The sequence below is a fragment of the Geotrypetes seraphini genome, chromosome 8, assembly GCF_902459505.1.
Source record: "Geotrypetes seraphini chromosome 8, aGeoSer1.1, whole genome shotgun sequence".
NCBI classification, from domain to species: Eukaryota; Metazoa; Chordata; class Amphibia; order Gymnophiona; family Dermophiidae; genus Geotrypetes; species Geotrypetes seraphini.
Genome location: NC_047091.1, coordinates 169,657,467 through 169,679,737, shown reverse-complemented (window position 1 = coordinate 169,679,737; position 22,271 = coordinate 169,657,467). Strand labels below are relative to the sequence as shown.

Below are 22,271 nucleotides of genomic sequence, written 5' to 3'. Positions count from 1 at the left end.
GTCCCTTTGAATCTCTGTATTTCAGCTCTCTCCGCACAAACTTAGCACTCTGTTTTCCTGCTTTTTAAAGCCTTAGTACCTTCAAAAATGTAGTTTTTTTTCCTTCAGCTTTGTGGTGGATAAGATTTGAAATTTTACACAGAACTGTTTTGATACAACAGCAACAAACAATTTACCAGCACTCTATAAGATTCTGCAACCCCCTGAGGCAGGCGGTCTTCACCAAAATGCGGCTCCATGGTGGGTCTGTTCAATTATGGTGCCCAAAATTTGAAGTGGAAAATAGTCCCCCTTCTAAGCACAATTCTATAACCCATGCCTAAAGTTAGGCCCAGTTTATAAAACAGCAATTAGCAGCAGGACCTTTGACTAAATTTAGACGTGACCATTTATATCAACTAAAACCTGGTATAAATCCCTGCGTCTAACTTAGGCATTGATCAGGCATATTCTATATCACTGCACGTAAATTTTTGGAATGCCCATGACTCACTCATGCCCCTCCCATCACCACACCCCCTTTTTGGTTTGACACACCTCTTTATAGAATACGCCTAAAAAGATGTGTACGTAAATTCTAATTGGTGTCAATTGGTATTGATAATTGCTTGTTTGTGGCCAATTATTGACGCAGATTGGCTTGTTAATCAATTAATCTGCACACGCAACTCAAAGCATCAAAGAAACTGGGAGTCTATCTTTTTTTTTAGATGCGGCAATTAAAATTGCACATAAAAGTCAAGATGTGACTGGTTTTAAGAAAGGTTTGGACAAGTTCCTGGAGGAAAAGTCCAGAGTCTGTTATTGAGAAAGACATGGGGGAAGCCACTGCTTGCCCTGGATCGGTAGCATGGAATGTTGCTACTTTTTGGGTTTTGGCCAGGTACTAGTGAACTGGATTGGCCACCGTGAGGACAGGCTACTGGGCTAGATGGATCATTGGTCTGACCCAGTAAGGCTGTTCGTATATGAGCCAAGTATAGGACAATCAAACCATTGTAGCATTACTGATAAGGTTGGCTCTGAGGCACTGTGGAATGAGGCATTATGACATCACAGTCTCAGCTCTGGAATGTTGCTCTCTTTGGGGTTCCGGAATCTTGCTATTCTTTGAGATGCTGGAATGTTGCTACTCTTTGGGTTTTGGCCAGGTACTAGGAACATGGATTGGCCACCATGAGAATGGGCTACTGGGCTTGATGGACCATTGGGTTGACCCAGTAAGGCTTTTTCTTATGTTCTGATGCCATGGAGTGTTACAGAGGCATTATGATATTCTTTGTTTCATTCTCTATTTCTTTCTTAATAATTCCTAACATTCTGCTTGTTTTTCTTCTCTCTAATACAGTTTTCATATATTTTAATCTCTTCTTTTATCCCCTTCTTCCCCCCCCCTCGCTCCCTCTCTTCTCCTCCTTGCCTTCCCTTCTTCTCCTTGTCTTCTGCTCCTTCCCTCCCTGCACCTTGTGAAGAACTGACCAACTGTACATTTAAAGAGAATCATTACCGTGTACTTTGTATGGGAGGGGGGAAGGGGGGTTTCAGAATAGTTCTGTGACAATATTCTCTGGCAGCCACACACGTGACGTATGGTTGTTGCAGCCACATTTCATTTGGAGCTCTGGCTGTGAAGAGAAAACTGGAGTCATAAAGCAAGCTCTCACCTTCAAACACGGCGTGATTCCAAAGGAGTTGCTCTCAGCCATCTGGTGCATGCACAGCTCCGTTCTGCAACCGGTTATGAAAGAAAGGAAATGAGGATTAGATTGTGCCTCGACTACAGATGTTGGATATTATTGTGTCTTACAAGGAGAGGATCGAACGGATTCAGCTCATAAAATGTCACAGTACAGTGTGTAAGCATCGTTTAATATCACTTAAGGAGCTGTTCAAAATTAAAGGCCCTTTTTACTAAACCCTAGTAAAATTTGCAGCTTCTGAAGTATAACACGGGATTTTACCATGCGGTAGCTGTGAATTAAAAACGGCAGCTATTTGGCGGGGTGTCAGGTCAAAAGCGCGCCGGGACAAAGGCGCGCCCAGACAATTGAGCGCAGCGCAGAGGCACGTGCCACTCTAAATTACTGTTTTTAGGGCTCCGACGGGGGGGGGCATGGGGTGGAATCCCCACTTTACTTAATAGACATCGAGCCGCATTGTGGGGGCATTGTGGGGGGTGTGGGGGGTTGTAACCTCCCACATTTTACTGAAAACTTAACTTTTTCCCTGTTTTTAGGGGAAAAGTTCAGTTTACAGTAAAATGTGGAGGGTTACAACCCCCCAAAACCCCCATAACGCCGGCGCGATGTCTATTAAGTAAACTGGGGGGGGTTCCCCAACAAAACCCCCCCGTCGGAGCCCCTAAAAACTGTAATTTTGTGCGGCGTGTGCCTCCGCACTGTGCTCAATTGTCGGCGCGTGCTTTTGTCTTTTGTGCCGTTGTCTATGAACAATTTGGTGGTGTTCCCAGCATTTGCCAACACGGGCGCCACGTTAAATTCGCACATACCATGCGGTACTGTGCTTGGAGTTACATAAGAACATAAGAATTGCCGCTGCTCGGTCAGACCAGTGGTCCATCGTGCCCAGCAGTCCGCTCACGCGGCGGCCCCCGGGTCAAAGACCAGAGCTCTAAAATGAGTCCAGCCTCACCTGTGTACGTCCCAGTTTAGCAGAAACTTGTCTAGCTTAGTTTTGAAACCCTGGAAGGTGTTTTCCCCTACAACAGACTCCGGAAGAGCGTCAGCAAGGAAACGCTTGGGAGGAATTCTGTAAACGGCGCCCAGAGTCAGCCACTGGAAAGATCTGTGCTAAAATCGTTTTCTGCCCTCTGCACAGAGCACCCTTTGCAGAATACTAACTTAGAGGGGCAAAGAGGACCATTTTCAAACGGAACGTCTAAGTCCGATTTGGACGTTTTCAACAAAATGTCCAAAGTCGAAGACCAAAAATACGGCCATTTTTGAACTGGACGTCCAAATAATTTTTTTTTTAAAAATAATCGTCTACTTGGACATCTTGGCCGCCAGAATGTCTAGACCACCAGGATGTCTAACTTTATACTCCATTTTCAACTTCAAAACCGTTCAAGTCAGAAACATCCAAATCAGTATTTTATTATTTATTTAATTACTTATATACCACTTATATCCTAAGTGGTTTACATTCAGGTACTTTATCATATTTCCCTATTTGTCCCGGTGGGCTCAAACTCTATCTAGTGTACCTGGGGATTAAATGACTTGCCCAGGGTCACAAGAAGCATCCAGGGATTTGAACCCACAGCCTCAGGGTGCTGAGGTTGTAGCTCTAACCCCTGCATCACATACTCCCACAGTACCATTTAAATGTGGGAAGGGCCAGCATTGTAATGGACTAGCCACATAGGCGTGCCAATAGAGCAGTGGGGCACCTTAGAGGGTATTGCTATAAACTTCACTGAAAGGGTGCCATGTATATAGTACATCTCACCATAAACCCCTTATAATTTATGGTGAGCCTTCTAAAACTCCTCTAAAACCTAGTATAGCCACCTGTCTACCACCCCAAGAGCCCTTATTTCTACAGGTGGCACCTATATGGCAATATAGTAGGGCCTTGGTGTTTTTTTGGAGGATTTATGGTTTCCAGTGGTTAGAGTGGCATATGGGCCTGGCCCATCCTCTCTATGATTCACTAGCCCATATATGGCTACTAATTGTCTTCCCTATAACAGATGCAGAGATTCTAGGTTTAGGTATGTACTGTTTGAATATCTGGGGATTGGAGGGGGTCTAGGACCACTAGGGGAGTGTGTGTGTGTGTGGGGGGGGGGGGTCATGACTTAATCACAACAGTGGTGATCTGGTCAGTTTGGGTAACATTTTGGCACTTGCACACTTCAAAAACAGGTCTAGCCTAAAACATCCTAGTTCCATGCAGGATGTCTTGCAAGACGTCCAAGTCTAGACCACCCCAAAGCCTACCCAAGACACACCTCTAACATGTCCCTTTACTCGTTAGACATTTTGGAAGGAAAATTATCCCGCAAAAACGTCTAACATTTTTGTTTCAAAAATCAGCACTTGAACATTTTAGTGAGAGAGAGTCCAAGTGACAACTTATTCTGGGGTTTTGGACGTTTCGCACTTTTGAGAAAACGCCCCTAAAATTCTGTGAGGCACCTAAATAATTTAACTAGTAAATTGGCTTCAATTATATGCTTTACCAAGCTCATAATTTTAAAAAATAAAAAAGAATTGGGCAATAAGCGCTTTCCATAAGCGCGATTCTACAAAAGATAGGCACCTATCTCATGGTGCCTTGCGGCGCCTAATAGAGAAGGACACGGTGACAAAATTCATCACCATTCCCGTCCCCGCGGATAACCGCGGGAAATAATCCCATGTCATTTTTTAGTGTCTATTTCAACCTCAGTCCTTCTACACCAGCATTCTTCAAAGCAAAGCTTGCGGGTCAGTGGCTGTGGCCATTCATACTCTGATTCTTATGTGAGCCAAGGATAATGAAGCCATTGTGACATCACTGATGTGATTGGCTCTTAGGCACTGGTGGAATGAGGCATTATGACATCACAATATCTGCTCTGAATACCAGAGATTGTCATTCTGTAGTGTCTGTTTCAACCTCAGTCCTTCTACACCAGCATTCTTCAAAGCAAAGCTTGCGGGTCAGTGGTTGTGGCCATTCATATTCTGATTCTTCCCTCTCTCTTTAAAGAATGACATGAAGATGGTTTCCTGCGGTTATCCGCGGGGATGGGGACGGTGATGAATTTTGTCACCGTGTCATTCTCTAGCGCCTAACTCCAAAGAAGGCGTGTTTAGGGGCGTAGAAAGACTTAGGCGAAGCAAGGCATGCTTCTCTAAAAGAGACTTAGGCACCTATAATGTAGGACTTTAAAGCTCTGACCTATATTAGAGGCGCGATTCTGTAATAGGCGCTTAAGCGTGATTGACACATGATAGGCACCTATCTTTTCAGACGCCATTCACAGAATGTCCCTCTGAGTGCAGATCTCGTGCCTAACTTTGGGCGCAAACATGTACGCCTGCTGAAACCCGATGTCATTGCTGGCGCGCAGCTAATGGCAGTTGGGCACATAAATGACCCTTTTCTATAACATCGCACCCGAATTCTGGAAATACCCCTGACCCATTCAAGCCTTTCCCATGACTGTGTCCCCTTCTGAGTTGCACATGTTATAGAATATGGCTTAGGGAAGATCCATGAATAACTCCAAATTAGTGCCAAATTAACACCAGTTGTTAACCCAAATCTGTGCACCGAATTTTGGGTAGCCTATATAGAATCCAAGGGTTAGCATCTCCTCTTTAGAAGGTGGTACGTAGTGCCAATTAGGACATAGTATTTGCAGCTTGCTAACCACAAAACATATTCTATTCCCATTCTTTACCCATAGCAACCAGAAATAGTCCTCAATGGTTCTCAATTCAAACACAATGTAACATGTTTTTTTAACATAGAAACATGATGGCAGATAAAGGCCAAATAGTCCATCCAGTCTGCCCATCTGCAGTAACCATTATCTCCTCCTCTCCCTATTGGCTAAGGTTCTTAACATTTGCATCTCCTCTTCCTATAGGCTAAGGCTCTGTGCACCTGCATTGTGAGGTCATAGAGCTGCCCATCCGCAGTAACCATTATCTCTTCCTCTCTCTAAGAGATCCCACGTGACTATCCCAGGCTTTCTTGAATTCAGACACAGACTCTTGTCTCCACCATCTCTTCCAGGAGACCATTCTAAACATCTACCACCCTTTCTGTAAAAAAGTATTTCCTTAAATTACTTCTAAGCCTATCACCTCTTAATTTCATCCAATGTCCTCTTATTCCAGAGCTTCCTGTCAAATGAAAGAGACTCAACAGAAAAGCGGGACTCGGTGGCCAAACTGGTTGAGAAGGTGACGGCAAAAGCTAGAAGGATGTTAGGTTGCAAAGGAAGAGATATGGCCAGTAGGAAAAAAGAGGTATTGATGCCCCTGTATAAGACTCAGGTGAAACTTCATTTAGAATATTGTGTACAATTCTAGAGGTCACACCTTCAAAAAGATATAAAAAGGATGGAGTCGGTCCAGAGGAAGGCTACTAAAACGGTGTGTGGTCTTCGTGATAAGGCGTATGAGGACAGACTTAAAGATCTCAATCTCTATACTTTGGAGGAAAAGTGGGCGAGGGGAGATATGATAGAGACGTTTAAATACCTACATAATGTAAATGCACGAGTCGAGTCTCTTTCATTTGAAAGGAAACTATAGAATGAGAGGGCATAGGGTGAAGTTAAGAGGTGATGGGCTCCGGAGTAATCTGATATACTTTTTTTACAGAAAGGCTAGTAGATGCAGGGAACAGTCTCCCAGAAGAGGTGGTGGAGACAGAGACTGTGTCTGAATTCAAGAGGACCTGGGATAGGCACGTGGGATCTCTCAGAGAGAGAAAGAGATAATGGTTACTGCGGATGGGCAGACTAGATGGGCCATTTGGCCTTTACCTGCCATCATGCATTTGCATCATTTAGGTATTTAAACGTCTCTATCATATCTCTCCTTTTTTTGTGCTGGTCTCGAGATCTGTTGCTGAGAAGTGAAAAGAAGCAACAGATCACTAGACCAAGCACAAGAAAAGTTAGCATCGGGTTTTTTGAGGCAGCTGGATGCGAAACATGTCAAGACCCGCCTAAGCCTTTGCTCCGCTCCAGCGCAGATAAGATTTCTAAAACCATAGAAGCACGATTTAAATAGCAAGATATTGGAAACTTATCGCATGCAAAGCCATGTTATGTGCTGTGATTGAAAAAAAGATAGATTTTCTGCTGCTGGAGCTCTGCTCTAAATCTGGTCTCTCATAAACCATTGTATTTGATTTGAGAACCATTGAGGACTATTTCTGGTTGTTGCATTGTACCACATTGTCCTTGGTGATAAGGTGTGTTTATTAAGTACCCCCGGTGTGTTGGGCATTCTCTACCCATGACATGCCCCCTACCACACAGTAACTGCAAAAATACTGTAAAGCCACTTAATGGAGTTGCATGCTAGCACTAACTATGCATTAACTCCCGGATTCTATGTATGGCACCCAAATTTTGGCACTGATCCAAGATCGACATGTAACTTAATTAGATCATGAGCCATTAACGAGCAATAACTGGAGGCTAACAACCAATTATTGATGTTAATTGGAACCAATTAAGGTTTGCACATGCATCCGGTTGCGATGCTATTCTATAAACATGGGCACTCAAATCCCATGGCGGGCATTCCCAAAGAGGGCATGGCCATGGGAGGGGCATGGATAGGTAAAGGGCATACTGAAAAGTTTGGAACAATGTTATAGAGCATGGGGTATCCACACCCAGCATGCACACCAGGATTTACAGCAGGTTTCGGGGGGCTTTAGTCCAGGACCTTGAGTTGGGCTATGCACTTTTTATAGAATAGATTTTAGTACTGATTTTTTTTCGAGGTCCAAATTTTGAGTACATTTATAGAATCCCCCCCCCCCCCAATATGCTAAACCCTATTTAGTAAAAGAGCCACAAAATATTTTGTGACTTGAGTACCAGGGAGGGCACCCAAAATTGTCTTTAATCATCCCTGTCTGATTGCAATGGTCTGATTTTTATTAGTCATCTGTTTTTACAATCCTCGTCATACCATTCAATAAGTGCTGGGCAATAATGAGTTTTCTGGGTGGAACTCCTTTAAATACAATTTGACCTTGTTTATCTATAGTCTCTTGAAATACTTCATTGTGCATGAAAATATTATACAAGAGGAGGTGCTGAAAAGTCTCCACCCGAAAAGAGAATGACGCGGATATGGTTCAATCAATGATGTGAAACAATGTCAAAAAACATAGAATTTCATTTCTGCAAATTGGCACTTAACGAAATAAGATAAGACTCTTTTCAGCTACAGTGGCAAAATAAAGGTCAGAATTTAGGAAGTTGGTTCGTTGGGCTGAGAACTTTTCAGCACCCCCTTGTATGTAATAAAAGTGAGCCAAATATAGGACAATCAAGCCATTGTGACATCACTGTTGAGGTTGGCTCTTATTGGTGGAATGAGGCATTATGACATCACAATCTCAGCTCTGGTTACCAGAAAGTATTCACACTATAAGGGGGTGGTGAAAAATTCTCAGCCCATCCAAGAAGAGAATAACGTGGCTATGGTTCAATCAATGGCCTGAAACAATGTCAAAAAACATAGAATTTCATTTCTGCAAATTGACACATAACGAAATAAGATGACTCTTTTCAGTTACAGTGGCAAAATAAAGGTCAGAATTTAGGAAGTTGGTTCATTGGGCTGAGAACTTTTCAGCACTCTCTCGTCTAAGTGCCACCCTGTAAAAAGTGTGTCTACTAATATAGCACTGTTTTACAGCTCTGTAAGATATACCCCCTCTTTTACTAAGGTGCGCTATGCTTTTTAGCGCGTGCTAATCATGCGTTATCCTATGGACGCGTTAGCGGTTAGCACACATGTTGATTTAGCGCACTCTAAAATGCTTAGCGCACCTTAGCAAAAGAGGGCCCTAGAGTACCATACAGAAACCTACCCGAGTCGGCCCTGCTCCGTGGAGCTTGCAATCTAGTGGCAATACGCAGAGTGGGCAAACACATTTTTAGTAATCTGCTAACCATTGCAGTAAATATGTTGAAAGTCAATTTTGCCAACAGGAGAGGTTGCACAAAATTAAAGTCCAACCTTAAAGCTTTTATATTTAGTGATGCAGACGACTAGAAACGTCAATCCTTTCTGAGATTAAATTGGTTCTGTAGCTAGATTGATGTTCATTGACCGATCGAGGAATTTTTCCTTACGCTTCCCCATTTTTTTCTTCATGCTTCTTCCTTTCCCCTTTTCTCTTATCATGACAATGTAGTTCATCCCCTGCTCTCTTACCCATCTGTATCTTATTTGATGCCATTATGTATGTTTTTTTTAATATAATTTAGTAAGTCAATCTAATTTATTTTCACTCCATTTTTTTAAATTGTACAGTTATACAATGAGCAGTATATCAAAACCGAAATAAACTTGGAAACACTTTCCTCTGATGCAATGTTGAAGAAAAATTGGATTTCTGCTGGAAGTTATCTTGTAATCTTGTTTCCGCTGAGATGCCTCAAGTCTTGTTGGATAAGTATATGAATTCTGAATGTTCTGAACAAGTTGAATGACTATAAAGCTTTATTCTTAAGGCTTGAAGAAGGTTTTGTGTTTGTTTTTTTTTAACTCTATGAGGGGCCGCTGAAAAGTTCTCAGTCCAACCATGTCATTGAAATCATTCATATCATTGAAATGAAAAGTGCGGAATAACTTGCAAGTTTCATGGCTCCACATCATTCTCTTCACCGTTGGGCTGAGAACTTTTCAGCGGCCCCCTCGTACGGTTAAACTTTTTCCAGTCTCCTTGCAATCTTTTTGCCTTTCACTTTCATGGCACTGATCATTTTATTTTCAGGTCTGAGAAGTGGAGTTTTCTCTTTGACCAATGATTCGTTTGGCTCTCGCCCTACGGGCTCCTTTTACTAAGCTGCGTGTTTTTAGCGCACGCAGCATTTTAGCTGAATATTTACGATTAGCCAGCTAAATGCTATGTTCCGTGACCATTGCTGACCAGTGAAATAGTGCTGAATTTTGGGAGGGATGGACTCCAACTCAAGCTAGCCTTCTATGGCAGAATCTCAGTGCCCAGATGCCGTTACAGAATTCTAGCATTTATCCCCATCCTTTTACATAAGCGTAGCGTGGGTTTTGGCAGCCGCTGCGGCGGTAACAACTCCTATGCTGATAGGAATTCCATGAGCGTCAGAGCTGTTACTGCCACGGCCAATGCAAAAAAAACGCGCTATACTCTCATAGAAGGGAGGGTTAGTTGCCTAGCGTTATCGAATCGCCCCTGACTATTTCTAATACCACTATTACTATTTTTGTGAACTGCATGGATTTGATTGATTTTATTTTAGGTCCGACTTACTAGCTTCTAATATCGAGACTAATTTGGATTTAACTAACATACTTTGCAAAAGCACTCAAATTTTGAACATAATTTTCAGGATCTCTTCAAAGCATTAATGACGCTCAGTTTCAACATGATAGTCATATTGGGGACTGAAATTCAGCAGCCTTTTCATTAATCGACCGCTTGACACTCAAGGACTTCTCATCTACATTAGGATAAGAGGATGGAACGGAGCCCAGAATAAGCAGCGAACTCTTGGGATCTTGATGTTGTGACGGTGGTTTTAAGAGGATGGAACGGGGCAGGTTGCCTTACACAGCAAAAGCACAAGGGACTGGCAGAATGGGTTTGAAACAGTTGACGTGTCTTGGTGACAAGTGGCATAGAAGTGATCCTGTTATCTATTTGGCAAGACTTCAAGTCAAATATAAAGGCAAACATAGCCCTTGAAATGGATAAATACAGTCTGACGTAAATATGTCTGCTCTTCCAGAACGGTGACAATGTCCATGGCAAGTTTGTTGCTACATTATGCTCCCCATCAGTGGCGCAATAAGGGGGGGGGGGGAGCGAGCCAGTGGTCTGCCCTCGCCCTCTTCTCCGCCCCCCTCCCGCCTCTTCCCATTCCTCCTCTCCACATGTGTGACCCCCCTTCTCTTCCCCCATACCTCTAGATGAAGTTGTTTTTCCCAGCGGTCAACAACGTGCTCTTCACAACCCCATTGGCTCTCCTGCTGACGTCACGTCCAATGTGAGGGTCATCTTCAATGGACTTAAACTTCTTGTTCCAAAATTTTACTTAGTAGGACGATGGGGCAGAATGTTCATGGATCTCCTTTGGTTGTTCCCCTTCTTTTGTGAGAAATTTTATTCCTGAATGGTGCTCCAAATCTAGCAGTTTCTTACTTGATTCGTACGAGGACTCTCCTGACATCCTGTCTCTTGGAATGTTAGATTCACACTGAGCCCCAAACGTGCATGAGTAACCTTGAGACATGCCACAACATGCACATTCAATAATTGATCTACCAGAGTATGAAAGAAAGTAGCAAGTGTGTTGAAACAAGTCTGTGCATGTTGTGACATGTCTCAAGGTTACTCATGCATGTTTGTGGCTCAGTGTGAGTCTAACATTCCAAGAGACAGGAGGGCCGAATCAAGTAAGAAACTGCTAAATTTGGAGCACCATTCAGGAATAAAATTTCTTAGAAAAGAAAGGGAACAGCCAAAGGAGATATATATATTTATTTATTTAAAAATTTATATACCGCATGCAATTATGCAGTTTCCATACCACATACATCAAATCTTGTTTCCCTCCGATTATCACAAATAACATAGACATGTCTAAACAACATCATTAATCGTCCCTGTTATAAAAGGGATAGAGCATAAATTCAATCAATTCGGAAATACAAACAAGCTTTAAATCATACATTGATGTAAAAAAAAAAAATTAAAAAAAATTCTAGAAGGCGATTATCAACTGAAATATACCTTAGCATAAGAAGGCATTGGCAAATAATTGAGTTTTCAGCATTTTCTTAAAATTCATCTTCCGCATACAAACCTGCAGGATACCAGGCAAGGCATTCCATAGTTCTATGCCAGCCACAGATATCATTGATGCTCCGATCCTAGCATGCATAGTCGACATTCTACCCTCCAAACTTAATTTCATCCCATTTACATCTCTAAGCTCTCTTCTCGGTTTATAGATCTCAAAGAATTCTTGCAAGATCTTTGGGGTAGCATGGATTCACCAAGGGTAGGTCCTGCCAATCCAATCTCATCAGCTTCTTTGACTGGGTAACAAGAAAGTTGGACTTGGGAGAGTCTTTGGACGTCGTGTACCTGGACTTCAGTAAAGCTTTTGACAGTGTCCCACACCGCAGGCTGCTAAGCAAGATGGAATCGATGGGGTTAGGAGACACACTAACTGCATGGGTCAATGATTGGCTGAGTGGCAGACTTCAGAGGGTGGTGGTTAATGGTACCCTCTCTAAAACATTGGAGGTGACCAGTGGAGTGCCGCAGGGCTCGGACCTGGGTCTACTCCTTTTCAACATATTCATAGGGGATCTGACTCAAGGGCTTCAAGGTAAAATAACACTATTCGCCGATGACGCCAAACTATGTAATATAGTAAGTGGATGCAGTTTACAGAATTATATGGCGCAGGACCTGCTTACATTGGAAAGTTGGTCCTCAACCTGGCAGCTAGGCTTCAATGCTAAGAAATGTAAGGTCATGCACCTCGGAAGCGGAAATCCATGCAGGACGTACTTCTTGAATGGAGAAACTTTAACTAGGACTTCAGCAGAACGAGATTTAGGAGTAATCATCAGTGCAGACATGAAAACTGCCAATCAAGTGGAGAAGGCTTCATCTAAGGCAAGGCAGATATTGGGTTGTATTAATAGAAGTTTCGTCAGCCGAAAGCCTGAAGTCATAATGCCGTTGTACAGGGCCATGGTGAGACCTCATCTGGAGTACTGTGTGCAATTTTGGAGGCCACATTACAGTAAAGAGTTGCGCAGAATTGAATCGGTTCAGTGGACGGCCACCAGGATGATCTCAGGGCTCAAGGGTCTCTCGTACGAAGAGAGACTGAACAAATTGCAGCTCTACACTCTCGAGGAACATAGGGAGAGGGGAAACATGATCGAAACATTTAAGTACCTCACGGGACGTGTCAAAGTGGAAGATGATATTTTCTTTCTCAAGGGACCCTCAGCCACAAGAGGGCACCCGCTCAAACTCAGGGGCAGAAAATTTCATGGCGACACCTGAAAGTATTTCTTCACAGAGAGAGTGGTTGATCATTGGAACAAGCTTCCAGTGCAGGTGATGGAGGCAGACAGCGTGCCAGACTTTAAGAATAAATGGGATACCCATGTGGGATCCCTACGAGGGTCACGATAAGGAAATTGGGTCATTAGGGCATAGACAGGGGGTGGGTAAGCAGAGTGGGCAGACTTGATGGGCTGTAGCCCTTTTCTGCCGTCATCTTCTATGTTTCTATGTTTCTATGATGTATAATCTTGATATAATGATATCTTTCTCCTGAAGGGACCCTCGACCACAAGAGGTCATCCGCTCAAACTCAGGGGAGGGAAGTTTCGTGGAGATGCCAGGAAGTACTTCTTCACGGAGAGAGTGATTGAGCATTGGAACAAGCTTCCAATGCAGGTGATAGAGGCACACAGCGTCCCAGACTTTAAGAAAAAATGGGATACCTATGTAGGATCCCTACGAGGGTCAGCCAAAGGATAGGATCACTAGGGTATAGACTTGAAAGAGCGGGGCAGTAGAATGGCATTCTTACAAATCTACTTAAATGGGACATTAGACTTAAAAGGGAGGGTCGATGGTGTGGGCAGACTTGATGGGCTGTAGCCCTTATCTGCCGTCATCTTTCTATGTTTCTATGTTTCTAATCACAACAATCTTAAACTGCACACTTTGTTGCATAGGTAACCAGTGTAATTTCTTCAACACAGGAGTTATATGGGTGTATATATATATATATGACAGTATATATATATATGAAACTAGATTTGCAATAGGTAGGTATTATGGGATTTTTCCCAACTGTTATGAAACCTAATCAAAAAAACTACTATGATAAACCTGAAGTTCTCTATAAGATGAAGAATGAAATTCTTTTATAGAAGTCTTGCTCCCTCTCCTGGAGAAATGGCTTTTCTTCCTTTCAGTCAACTCCAGAAATTCCTTCCTTTCAGCTCCAGAAATTCCATTTCTGCTCATTATTCTAATCTCTATTGTAGTTCCTCTCCTTCTGTAATCGGAGCTATCATTAGTAGACCCAATTACCATAAAACTATAAATAGGCTGAGCTGTGGAGAAGCAGGGTTCATTTGCAGACTGTGGCAGATTCTCATCAGACTTGCTAGTAAGCTCTCTGCGATTCAAAATACATGGTCTAGCTTTCAGGCCCAAAATGGTCTCTCTACAATTTTGCCTGTCTTTCAGCGACTCGTCAGTGTCGGCAATATTGGCTTCCAGGCTCGAAATAAGTTTCGTCAATCAGGGATTCTATAGAAGCAGAGGGTCAAAATGCCTGAGGTATTAATATCCTTAGCCAATATGTCAAACACTAGACAGAACACAGAAAGATGCGACCTTCACACATTAAGCTGAAAATTCATCCTAGATAAAAATGGCTGAACAGGAAACGAGTGGCTTAGGCAATTAGAACAATGGACATCTTTCTCACTGACATTCCTTTTTTTAATATTTATCTTTATTCATTTTAAAACTTTCGATAAGTGTGATACAGTATACAATCAACTTACATTTAATATCACTTAAAGCTCTTACAATACTCGTTCAAAATAAATACCCCCCTCCCCTCCCATCAGTTTCCCACTCAATACACCTTAAGTATCACACCCTCCCCCTTCCTCCCCCCCCCCCCCCACCCCGGATGTGTACAATCAACAGAGGAAAAGAAAAATATTATCAATCTTTACAGTATTTTTCTAATGGTTCCCAAACCTTCCTAAATTTTTTAAACGCCCCTGCTGTAAGGCCAGAACACGTTCCATTTTGTAAATGTGACACAAAGAATTCCACTAAAAGGTATCGTTTAGACCAGGGGTGCCCACACTTTTTGGGCTTGCGAGCCACTTTTAAAATGACCAAGTCAAAATGATCTACCAACAATAAAAATTTTTTTAAAAAACCCACAAAGCACACTGAAAGGCAGAGAAAATGTTAATTATCATTCATATTCCGGGTTTTTTTTTCAAAGAGGTCAAGGCAGATGACTCTATGCAATGTCATCTCAATAACAACCATACAAAAATAGACAAATATAGCCCCTCCCTTTTTACTAAACCACATAGCAGTTTTTAGCGCAGGGAGTTGCGCTGAATGCCCCACGCTGCTCTCGACGCTCATAGGCTCCCTGCGCTAAAAACCACTATTGCGGGTTAGTAAAAAGGGAGTGCAAAATATAGACAGCAGATATAAATTCTCAAAACAGACACATTTTGATCACTAAATTGAAAATAAAATCATTTTTCCTACTTTTGTTTGGTGATTTCATGAGTCTCTGGTTGCACTTTCTTCTTCTGACTTCTTCTCACTTCATTCTGGCTGCACTTCTTCTGACATCTTCTGACTTCAGCCCACTCCTGCAGCCAATATTTCTTCCCTTCTTTCAGCCTCCTATATGCTTTCTCTCTCCCAGACCTCATTCTCTCCCCCAACTTTTTCTTTCTTTCTCCCTACCTCCTGTTCTTTCTTTCTCTCTCTCTCCATGCCTACTTTCTTTCTGTCTCCCTGTTCCCTTTTTCTTTCTGTCTCCCTGCCTGCCCCCTTTGTTTCTTTCTCCCTGCCCTCCCCCAAGCCACTAGGTTTGCCGTCGCCACCGGGGAACAGGCCTCCAAGCCACCGCTCCCCAAGCTCTCCATGCAGAAGCCTTGCACGACCAGCATTCTGCTCCCCTTCAATTCTGATGTCGGAGAGGAAGTTCCGGGCCAGCCAGGCAGCGATTGGCTGGCCCAGAAATTCCTCTCAGATGTCAGATTGATGTCGGGGAGAGGAATGCTGGTCAGCGTGAGGTTTCTGCAGGCCCAAATCTCCAGACCCCCAGGGCTGAGGAAAAGAAAAAAAGCCAGTCTTCCATGAGAGCCGTTCCAGTCTCTTTTTAGCACGACACTCAACTTCCCATTTTCAAGCTGAAGACGTCAGAGCAGCAGCAGCAGCTCCGGCATTTTTGGGCAGAGCATCTCCTGCTCCCGACCGCCTTTCTCCAGTCTTGCAGCTCTGTAGATTCCGCCAGAGGCAGCCGGCGCTCAGCTCTCCAGGGTCATGACTTCCCTAGACCTCCCTCACGCCTTCTCCCGAAGGAAGTGACATCATCCCCCAGTCGGAAGACGGGTTCTGGCAGTCAGGCAGGAAGGACGCAGCGAGAATGAGTGTGCGTGAAGTGATGACCGGTGGGGAACCTTGGGGAGAGGAAGGCTGATCGGCCGGTCGATTGGGACGGCAACACGAGTCTATCACGGAACCCAGGATGGGCTCCGTGATCGACTGGCGTTGCCTTCCCGATCGACCGGTTGATTGCGATCAATGTATTGGGCACCCCTGGTTTAGACGATCCCAGTTTTTCCAATTTTTTGTAATATGTTGTATGGCAACCCCTGTCATGATGAGTAAGACTTTGTTATCATTAGATGATATTTGACTCTTACCTCTCATCGACGTACTGAATAAAACAGTATCATATGACAATGCCACCGGATTTTCCAATAGATTATTAATTTGATTCCAAAAATTAAGTATTAAAGGACAATAGAATAGAAGATGATCTAATGTCCCAGCTTCAAGTTGACAATGCCAGCATCTATTAGACTTAGAGCTATCTAACTTTTGTAAACGAACTGGGGTCCAAATTGCTCTATGTAACAAGAAAAACCAAGTTTGTCTCATAGAAGCTGATGCCATACACCTCATCCTCACTGGCATTCCTTGTGAACATAAGCACAGCATTTTACGTCTATTGCTTCAGGTATTCGCTTAGAGGGAATTCGATAACTTGGAGCATAAGAACATAAGAATTGCCACTGATGAGTCAGACCAGTGGTCCATCATGCCCAGAAATCCGCTCACGCGGCAGCCCTCTGTCCTAAGACCAGCACCCTAACTGAGACTAGCCCTACCAGTGCACGTTCTTGTTCAACAGAAACTTGTCCAACTTTGTCTTGAATCCTTGGAGGGTGTTTTCCCCTATGACAGACTCCGGAAGAGCGTTCCAGTTTTCCACCACTCTCTGGGTGAAGAAGAACTTCCTTGCATTTGTACGGAATCTATCCCCTTTCAACTTTAGAGAGTTCCCTCTCGTTCTCCCTACCTTGGAGAGGGTGAACGACCTGTCCTTATCTACTAAGTCTATCCCCTTCAGTACCTTGAATGTTTCGATCATGTCCCCTCTCAATCTCCTCTGTTCGAGAGAGATGAGGCCCAGTTTCTCTAATCTCTCACTGTACGGCAACTCCTCCAGCCCCTTAACCATCTTAGTCGCTCTTCTCTGGACCCTTTCGAGTAGTACCGTGTCCTTCTTTATTTACGGCGACCAGTGCTGGACGCAGTACTCCAGGTGAGGGCATACCATGGCCCGGTACAGCGGCATGTATATAGTATATAGCCTAATGTACATAGTGCTGCGTTCATCCGGTAACACTATAGAATTAATAAATACAGTAGTAGTTATTTGTATTTTGTTCATTTGAATCCCGCTTTATACAAAGCGGGTCACAACAAATACACGCACAATATCAAAAGAAAACACTAACACAGTATACCCCCGCGAATTCGCAGTTTGCGAATCGCGGACTCGGTATTTTCTGACCACCTCCTCCGGGAACTAAAGGCAGGCTACACCAATCAGGAGCTGCTTTGTAATCCACCCTACACTAAGACTTTATAAAAGGCAATCTGTACAGAGCACCCTTTGCAGAACACTAGTTCGTGTGGACCAGGAGGGTCCCAAGTGCCAAATGCACCCTGTACAACCCCCCCCCCCCCCCCCCCCCCCCCAATTAGAGTTACCAGCTGTCAGGGAAAACTCACATGTCCTCTTTTTAGAGGACTGTCCAGATACCTGGAGGAATTTCCAAGACCTGGCAGTTTGGCCGGGTTCTGGAAGGTCTCCAAACTCGAGGCCGCATCTAGAGGGCCCCTGCGCAGGTGCGGACGTTAATGTGATGACATCACACTGGTATGCACACACACTGGTGACATCATTGTGTCGATGTCCACGCAAGTGCAGAGACCCTCCAGACAAGGCCCCGAGCTCAGGGACGGAGACACGAGACTTGTGTGGGGGTGGGGCTGTGGGTGGAGTAGGGAAGGGGCTTGGGCAGAACAGGGCGTGGCCAGGTGCCCTTGTTTTTTTTAAGAGGAAATCTGGTAAACCTACCCCCAATTGATGCCATGCGATCCTTGGTGACATCAGCACAAGGGAAGCCAATGGATGGCTTCCCTTGCATCCTGCACAGATCATAAGAACATAAGAATTGCCGCTTCTGGGTCAGACCAGTGGTCCATCGTGCCCAAGAGTCCGCTCACGTGGCGGCCCTTAGGTCAAAGACCAGTACTCTAAATGAGTCCAGCCTCACCTGTGTATGCTCCAATTTAGCAGGATCTTATCCAACTTTGTCTTGAATCCCTGGAGGGTGTTTCACCCTATAACAGCCTCCGGAAGAGCGTTCCAGATTTCTACCACTCTCTGGGTGAAGAAGAACTTCCTTACGTTTCTACGGAATCTATCCCCTTTAACTTTAGAGAGTGCCCTCTCGTTCTCTCTACCTTGGAGAGGGTGAACAATCTGTCTTTATCTACTAAGTCTATTCCCTTCAGTATTTTGAATGTTTCGATCATGTCCCCTCTCAGTCTCCTTTTTTCAAGGGAGAAGAGGCCCAGTTTCTCCAATCTCTCACTGTACGGCAACTCCTCCAGCCCCTAAACCATTTTAGTTGCTCTTCTCTGGACCCTTTCGAGTAGTACCATGTCCTTCTTCATGTATGGCGACCAGTGCTGGACGCAATAGTCCAGGTGAGGGTGCACCATGGCCCGGTACAGCGGCATGATGACCTTCTCCGATCTGTTCATGATCCCCTTCTTTATCATTCCTAGCATTCTGTTCACCCTTTTCGCCGCCCCCATACATTGCGTGGATGACTTCATGGACTTGTCAATCAGAACTCCAAGTACCGCCCCGGACATCCTGTATTCGTGCATGAGATTTTTGTTATAAACATGCATCACTTTATACTTATCCATGTTGAACCACATTTGCCAAGTTGATGCCCATTTCTTGAGGTTGATTATGTCACGTTGCAGATCTTCGCAATCCCCCTGTGTCTTCACTACTCTGAATAACTTCGTATCATCCGCAAATTTAATCACCTCACTCATCGTACCAATGTCCAGATCGTTTATAAAGATGTTGAAGAGCACGGGTCAAAGCATCAAGCCCTGGGGCACCCCACTGATGATGCTCTTCCAGTCCGAGTATTGTCCATTTACCCCCCACTCTCTGTTTCCTATGCTCCAGCCAGTTGTTAATCCACGTGAGTATTTCACCCTCGATTCCATGGCTTGCAATTTTCTGAAGTATTCATTCATGTGGAACCTTGTCGAACGCCATCTGAAAATCCAGATATACAATGTCGACCAGGTCGCCCTTGTCTATCTGCCTGTTTACTCCCTCGAAGAAGTGCAGCAAGTTTGTCAAACAAGATCTACCTTTGCTGAAACCGTGCTGGCTGGTCCTCATCAGACCATGTCCGTCAAGGTGATCAATGATGCGGTCCTTTATCAGAGCCTCTACCATCTTTCCCAGAACAGAGGTCAGATTCACCGGTCTGTAGTTTCCCAGTTCTCCCCTTGAATCTTTTTTGAAGATCGGCATAACATTCGCCAGTCTTCCGGATTCTTTCCCAATTTGATCGACAGATTGGCTGTTAGTTGAAGCAGTTCAGCTATAGTCCCTTTCAGTTCCTTGATGACCCTTGGATGGATGCCATCCAGTCCTGGGGATTTATCGCTCTTAAGCCTATCGATCTGCCTGCATACCTCTTCTAGACTGATCGTCAACCCTGTCAGTTTCCCGTCTTCATTAGCTACAGAAGGTATTTCTTTGTTCCAGGAGGACTCACATATTTGTACTGAAATGAAAGCGTTACAGTGGGACTTAAACCTGGGTCCCATTATTCATTGTCCACTGAACCGACCACTAGGCTACTCTATTTACTTGCTTGCTGCTTTCTTGGGAAGGACCATAATATATGGAGCTGTCATATAAACTGGTTAATATCACATCCTTGGAGGGGGGGGGTGATAGGGGTTAAGTCTTTACATCTTCATGACAGACACCATCTCTAATCAAATCCAAGCTAAAAGCCCACTTTTTTGATGCTGCTTCCAACTCCTATATTCCACTCACCATAAATTACCTATGTTCATCCTATCATTCTCTGTAAGAAACTCCCCAATCCCCTATATTGTCCTGTCTGTCCGTCCAAATTAGATTGTAAGCTCTTCTGAATAGGGACCATCTGCGTACACTTTATAGCACTACTGAAATGATAAAAAGTAGGGGTGGTAGTAATGACCACTGAGGGATAAGGGGGGGGGGCACGCCTTCATCTCTCCAGTTGGCAGCTGGTCAGTTAGAGCACCTTTTTCTGTCTTAGTCATGCCTAAAAGAGATAAAACTAGATAAAAACATACTTCTTTTCTGCCCTGGACCTCACAGAAAAATGTCCAGATTGTAAGCCCACTCAAATCCAGCCCAAAACACGCTTCCTTGCAATTTGGACGCACCGAGTCTAAAAACATCTCATTCTGTCTTTACAAAAATTACAATTTTGATATTTTGGCAGGAAACACATCCATCTGCTGCTTTTCAGATGTTTTCGCTTTTGAAAACGAGCACCTTAATCTCCTAAAGTTCTAATCAAGTAACAAAACTATTAAAAAAACATAAATTACAATCAATCTAAACAGCATAAATTCGATAATACAGCTACACAGCAAAAAAAAAAAACCAACAATAACTCCCCCCTCCTTACCTCAAATCCAAGTCCATTCCAGCTAGCAAATAGGAAAACACGTTGAAGTTACTTTCTCCTTCTGGTTGTTGGGCGACGCGAATATTCTCCAAGAGCATGGTCTTCAAAAAGGAAAAGAATAGACATAAATCTCTTCACTGCCCTCGGCTTTACCCTCATTTGTATCAAAATTCAGTAGCTATCAAGAAAGTCCTGGCGCTAAAACATCTGTCCAATGAAGAGAAAATCTAATCTAATCTAATCTAATCCTTAGGTTTGTATAAAATGCTTTGCAACTCCAGTGAACTGCTATCAGTGGCCATCACAAAAAAAAGGTTCCATATTCTTTTGTTGAGCAATTTTGGGGAGGGGCTTGTAGACCTATGAAAACATTGTATGATGTACCTGTGGGCCTTCAAGCATTTCAAAGGGATTCTCCCTGTGGAGCTTTCCTTTAAAAATGTGGATTAATACAGGTACTTTATAGTGTGGCACAGTGATTAAAGCTACAGCCTCAGCAGCCTGAGGCTGTGGGTTCAAACCCACGCTGCTCCTTGTGACCCTGGGCAAATCACTTAATCCCCCCCCCCCAATTGCCCCAAGTATATTAGATAGATTGTGAGCCCACCAGGACAGACAGGGAAAAATGATTGAGTACCTGAATAAATTCACACAAACCATTCTGAGCTTCCCTGGGAGAACAGTTTAAAAAATTGAATAAATAAATAGTGAGAAAAGTTTCAACCTCTGATAACCAGAGCTGGTATTGTGACATCATAATGCCTCATTCCACCAATAGGAGTCAACCTCATCAGTGATGTCACAATGGCTTGATTGTCCTATACTTGGCTCACTTTTGCTACATTTTGATTTCTAGAGTGGCGCAGTGGTTAAAGCTACAGCCTCAGCACTGAGGTTGTGGGTTCAAATCCCTCGCTGCTCCTTGTGACCCTGGGCAAGTCACTTAATCCCCCCCCCCCATTGCCCCAGGTACATTAGATAGAGTTTGAGCCCACCAGGACAGACAGGGCAAAATGCTTGAGTACCTGAATAAATTCATGTAAACCATGCTGAGCTGTCTGGGGAGAACAATATAGAAAAATAAATAAACAAAAGGAAACCCTTGCATGTACACTTCTATCCTGATCTAACTCTACCCTTTTATACCAGAAGGAGCTGCAGTTTTCAAACACATTTGTTTGGGTTTTTTTGTTGGCAAACACAAGTTTACCCAGGATAAAACTTTAGCAATTACCCTCCCCGCGTTCCATAAGCGATACAGTCCTATGGTCAGAAGAGGATTAACACTATTGTGAAGGCCACATGGATCTAGGAGTTTCAAGTTTCAAGTTTCAAGTTTATTAAATGACTTGATCAATCGCTTAATCAAATATTCTAAGCGATGTACACTTTAAATTTAACAATTATTAAATATAAAAAATAAAACAAACAATACAGTACATACAATTATTTAAATAATGGGTAAGAACTCGTGATTATTAATATTGATAAACATGGGAGAGGAGGGATGAACTACAATTCATAAAGTAAAGAAGAAACATTGATGGGAAACACAAAGGGAAATAATTAACACAGGTTTCATATAGGAAAACATGATACTAAAATTAAAATTATGTTATAAAAGCATCTTTAAAAAGGAAGGTTTTAAGTTCAGTTTTAAATTTTCCA

At 43.4% G+C, this 22,271-nt stretch overlaps 1 protein-coding gene across 2 annotated transcripts in view; it reads right to left on the bottom strand.

Moving 5' to 3' along the window:
* MYO18B (myosin XVIIIB) overlaps positions 1-22,271 on the bottom strand; it is a 565,740-nt gene that overhangs the window by 442,343 nt on the left and 101,126 nt on the right. For both annotated transcript variants that reach the window (XM_033955841.1, XM_033955842.1), the window contains 2 exons: positions 20,604-20,704; positions 1,665-1,728 (listed from right to left, as the gene is read on the bottom strand). In XM_033955841.1, coding sequence (XP_033811732.1) covers positions 1,665-1,728; positions 20,604-20,704 — 165 coding nt within the window. The remainder of the gene's footprint in view (positions 1-1,664; positions 1,729-20,603; positions 20,705-22,271) is intronic.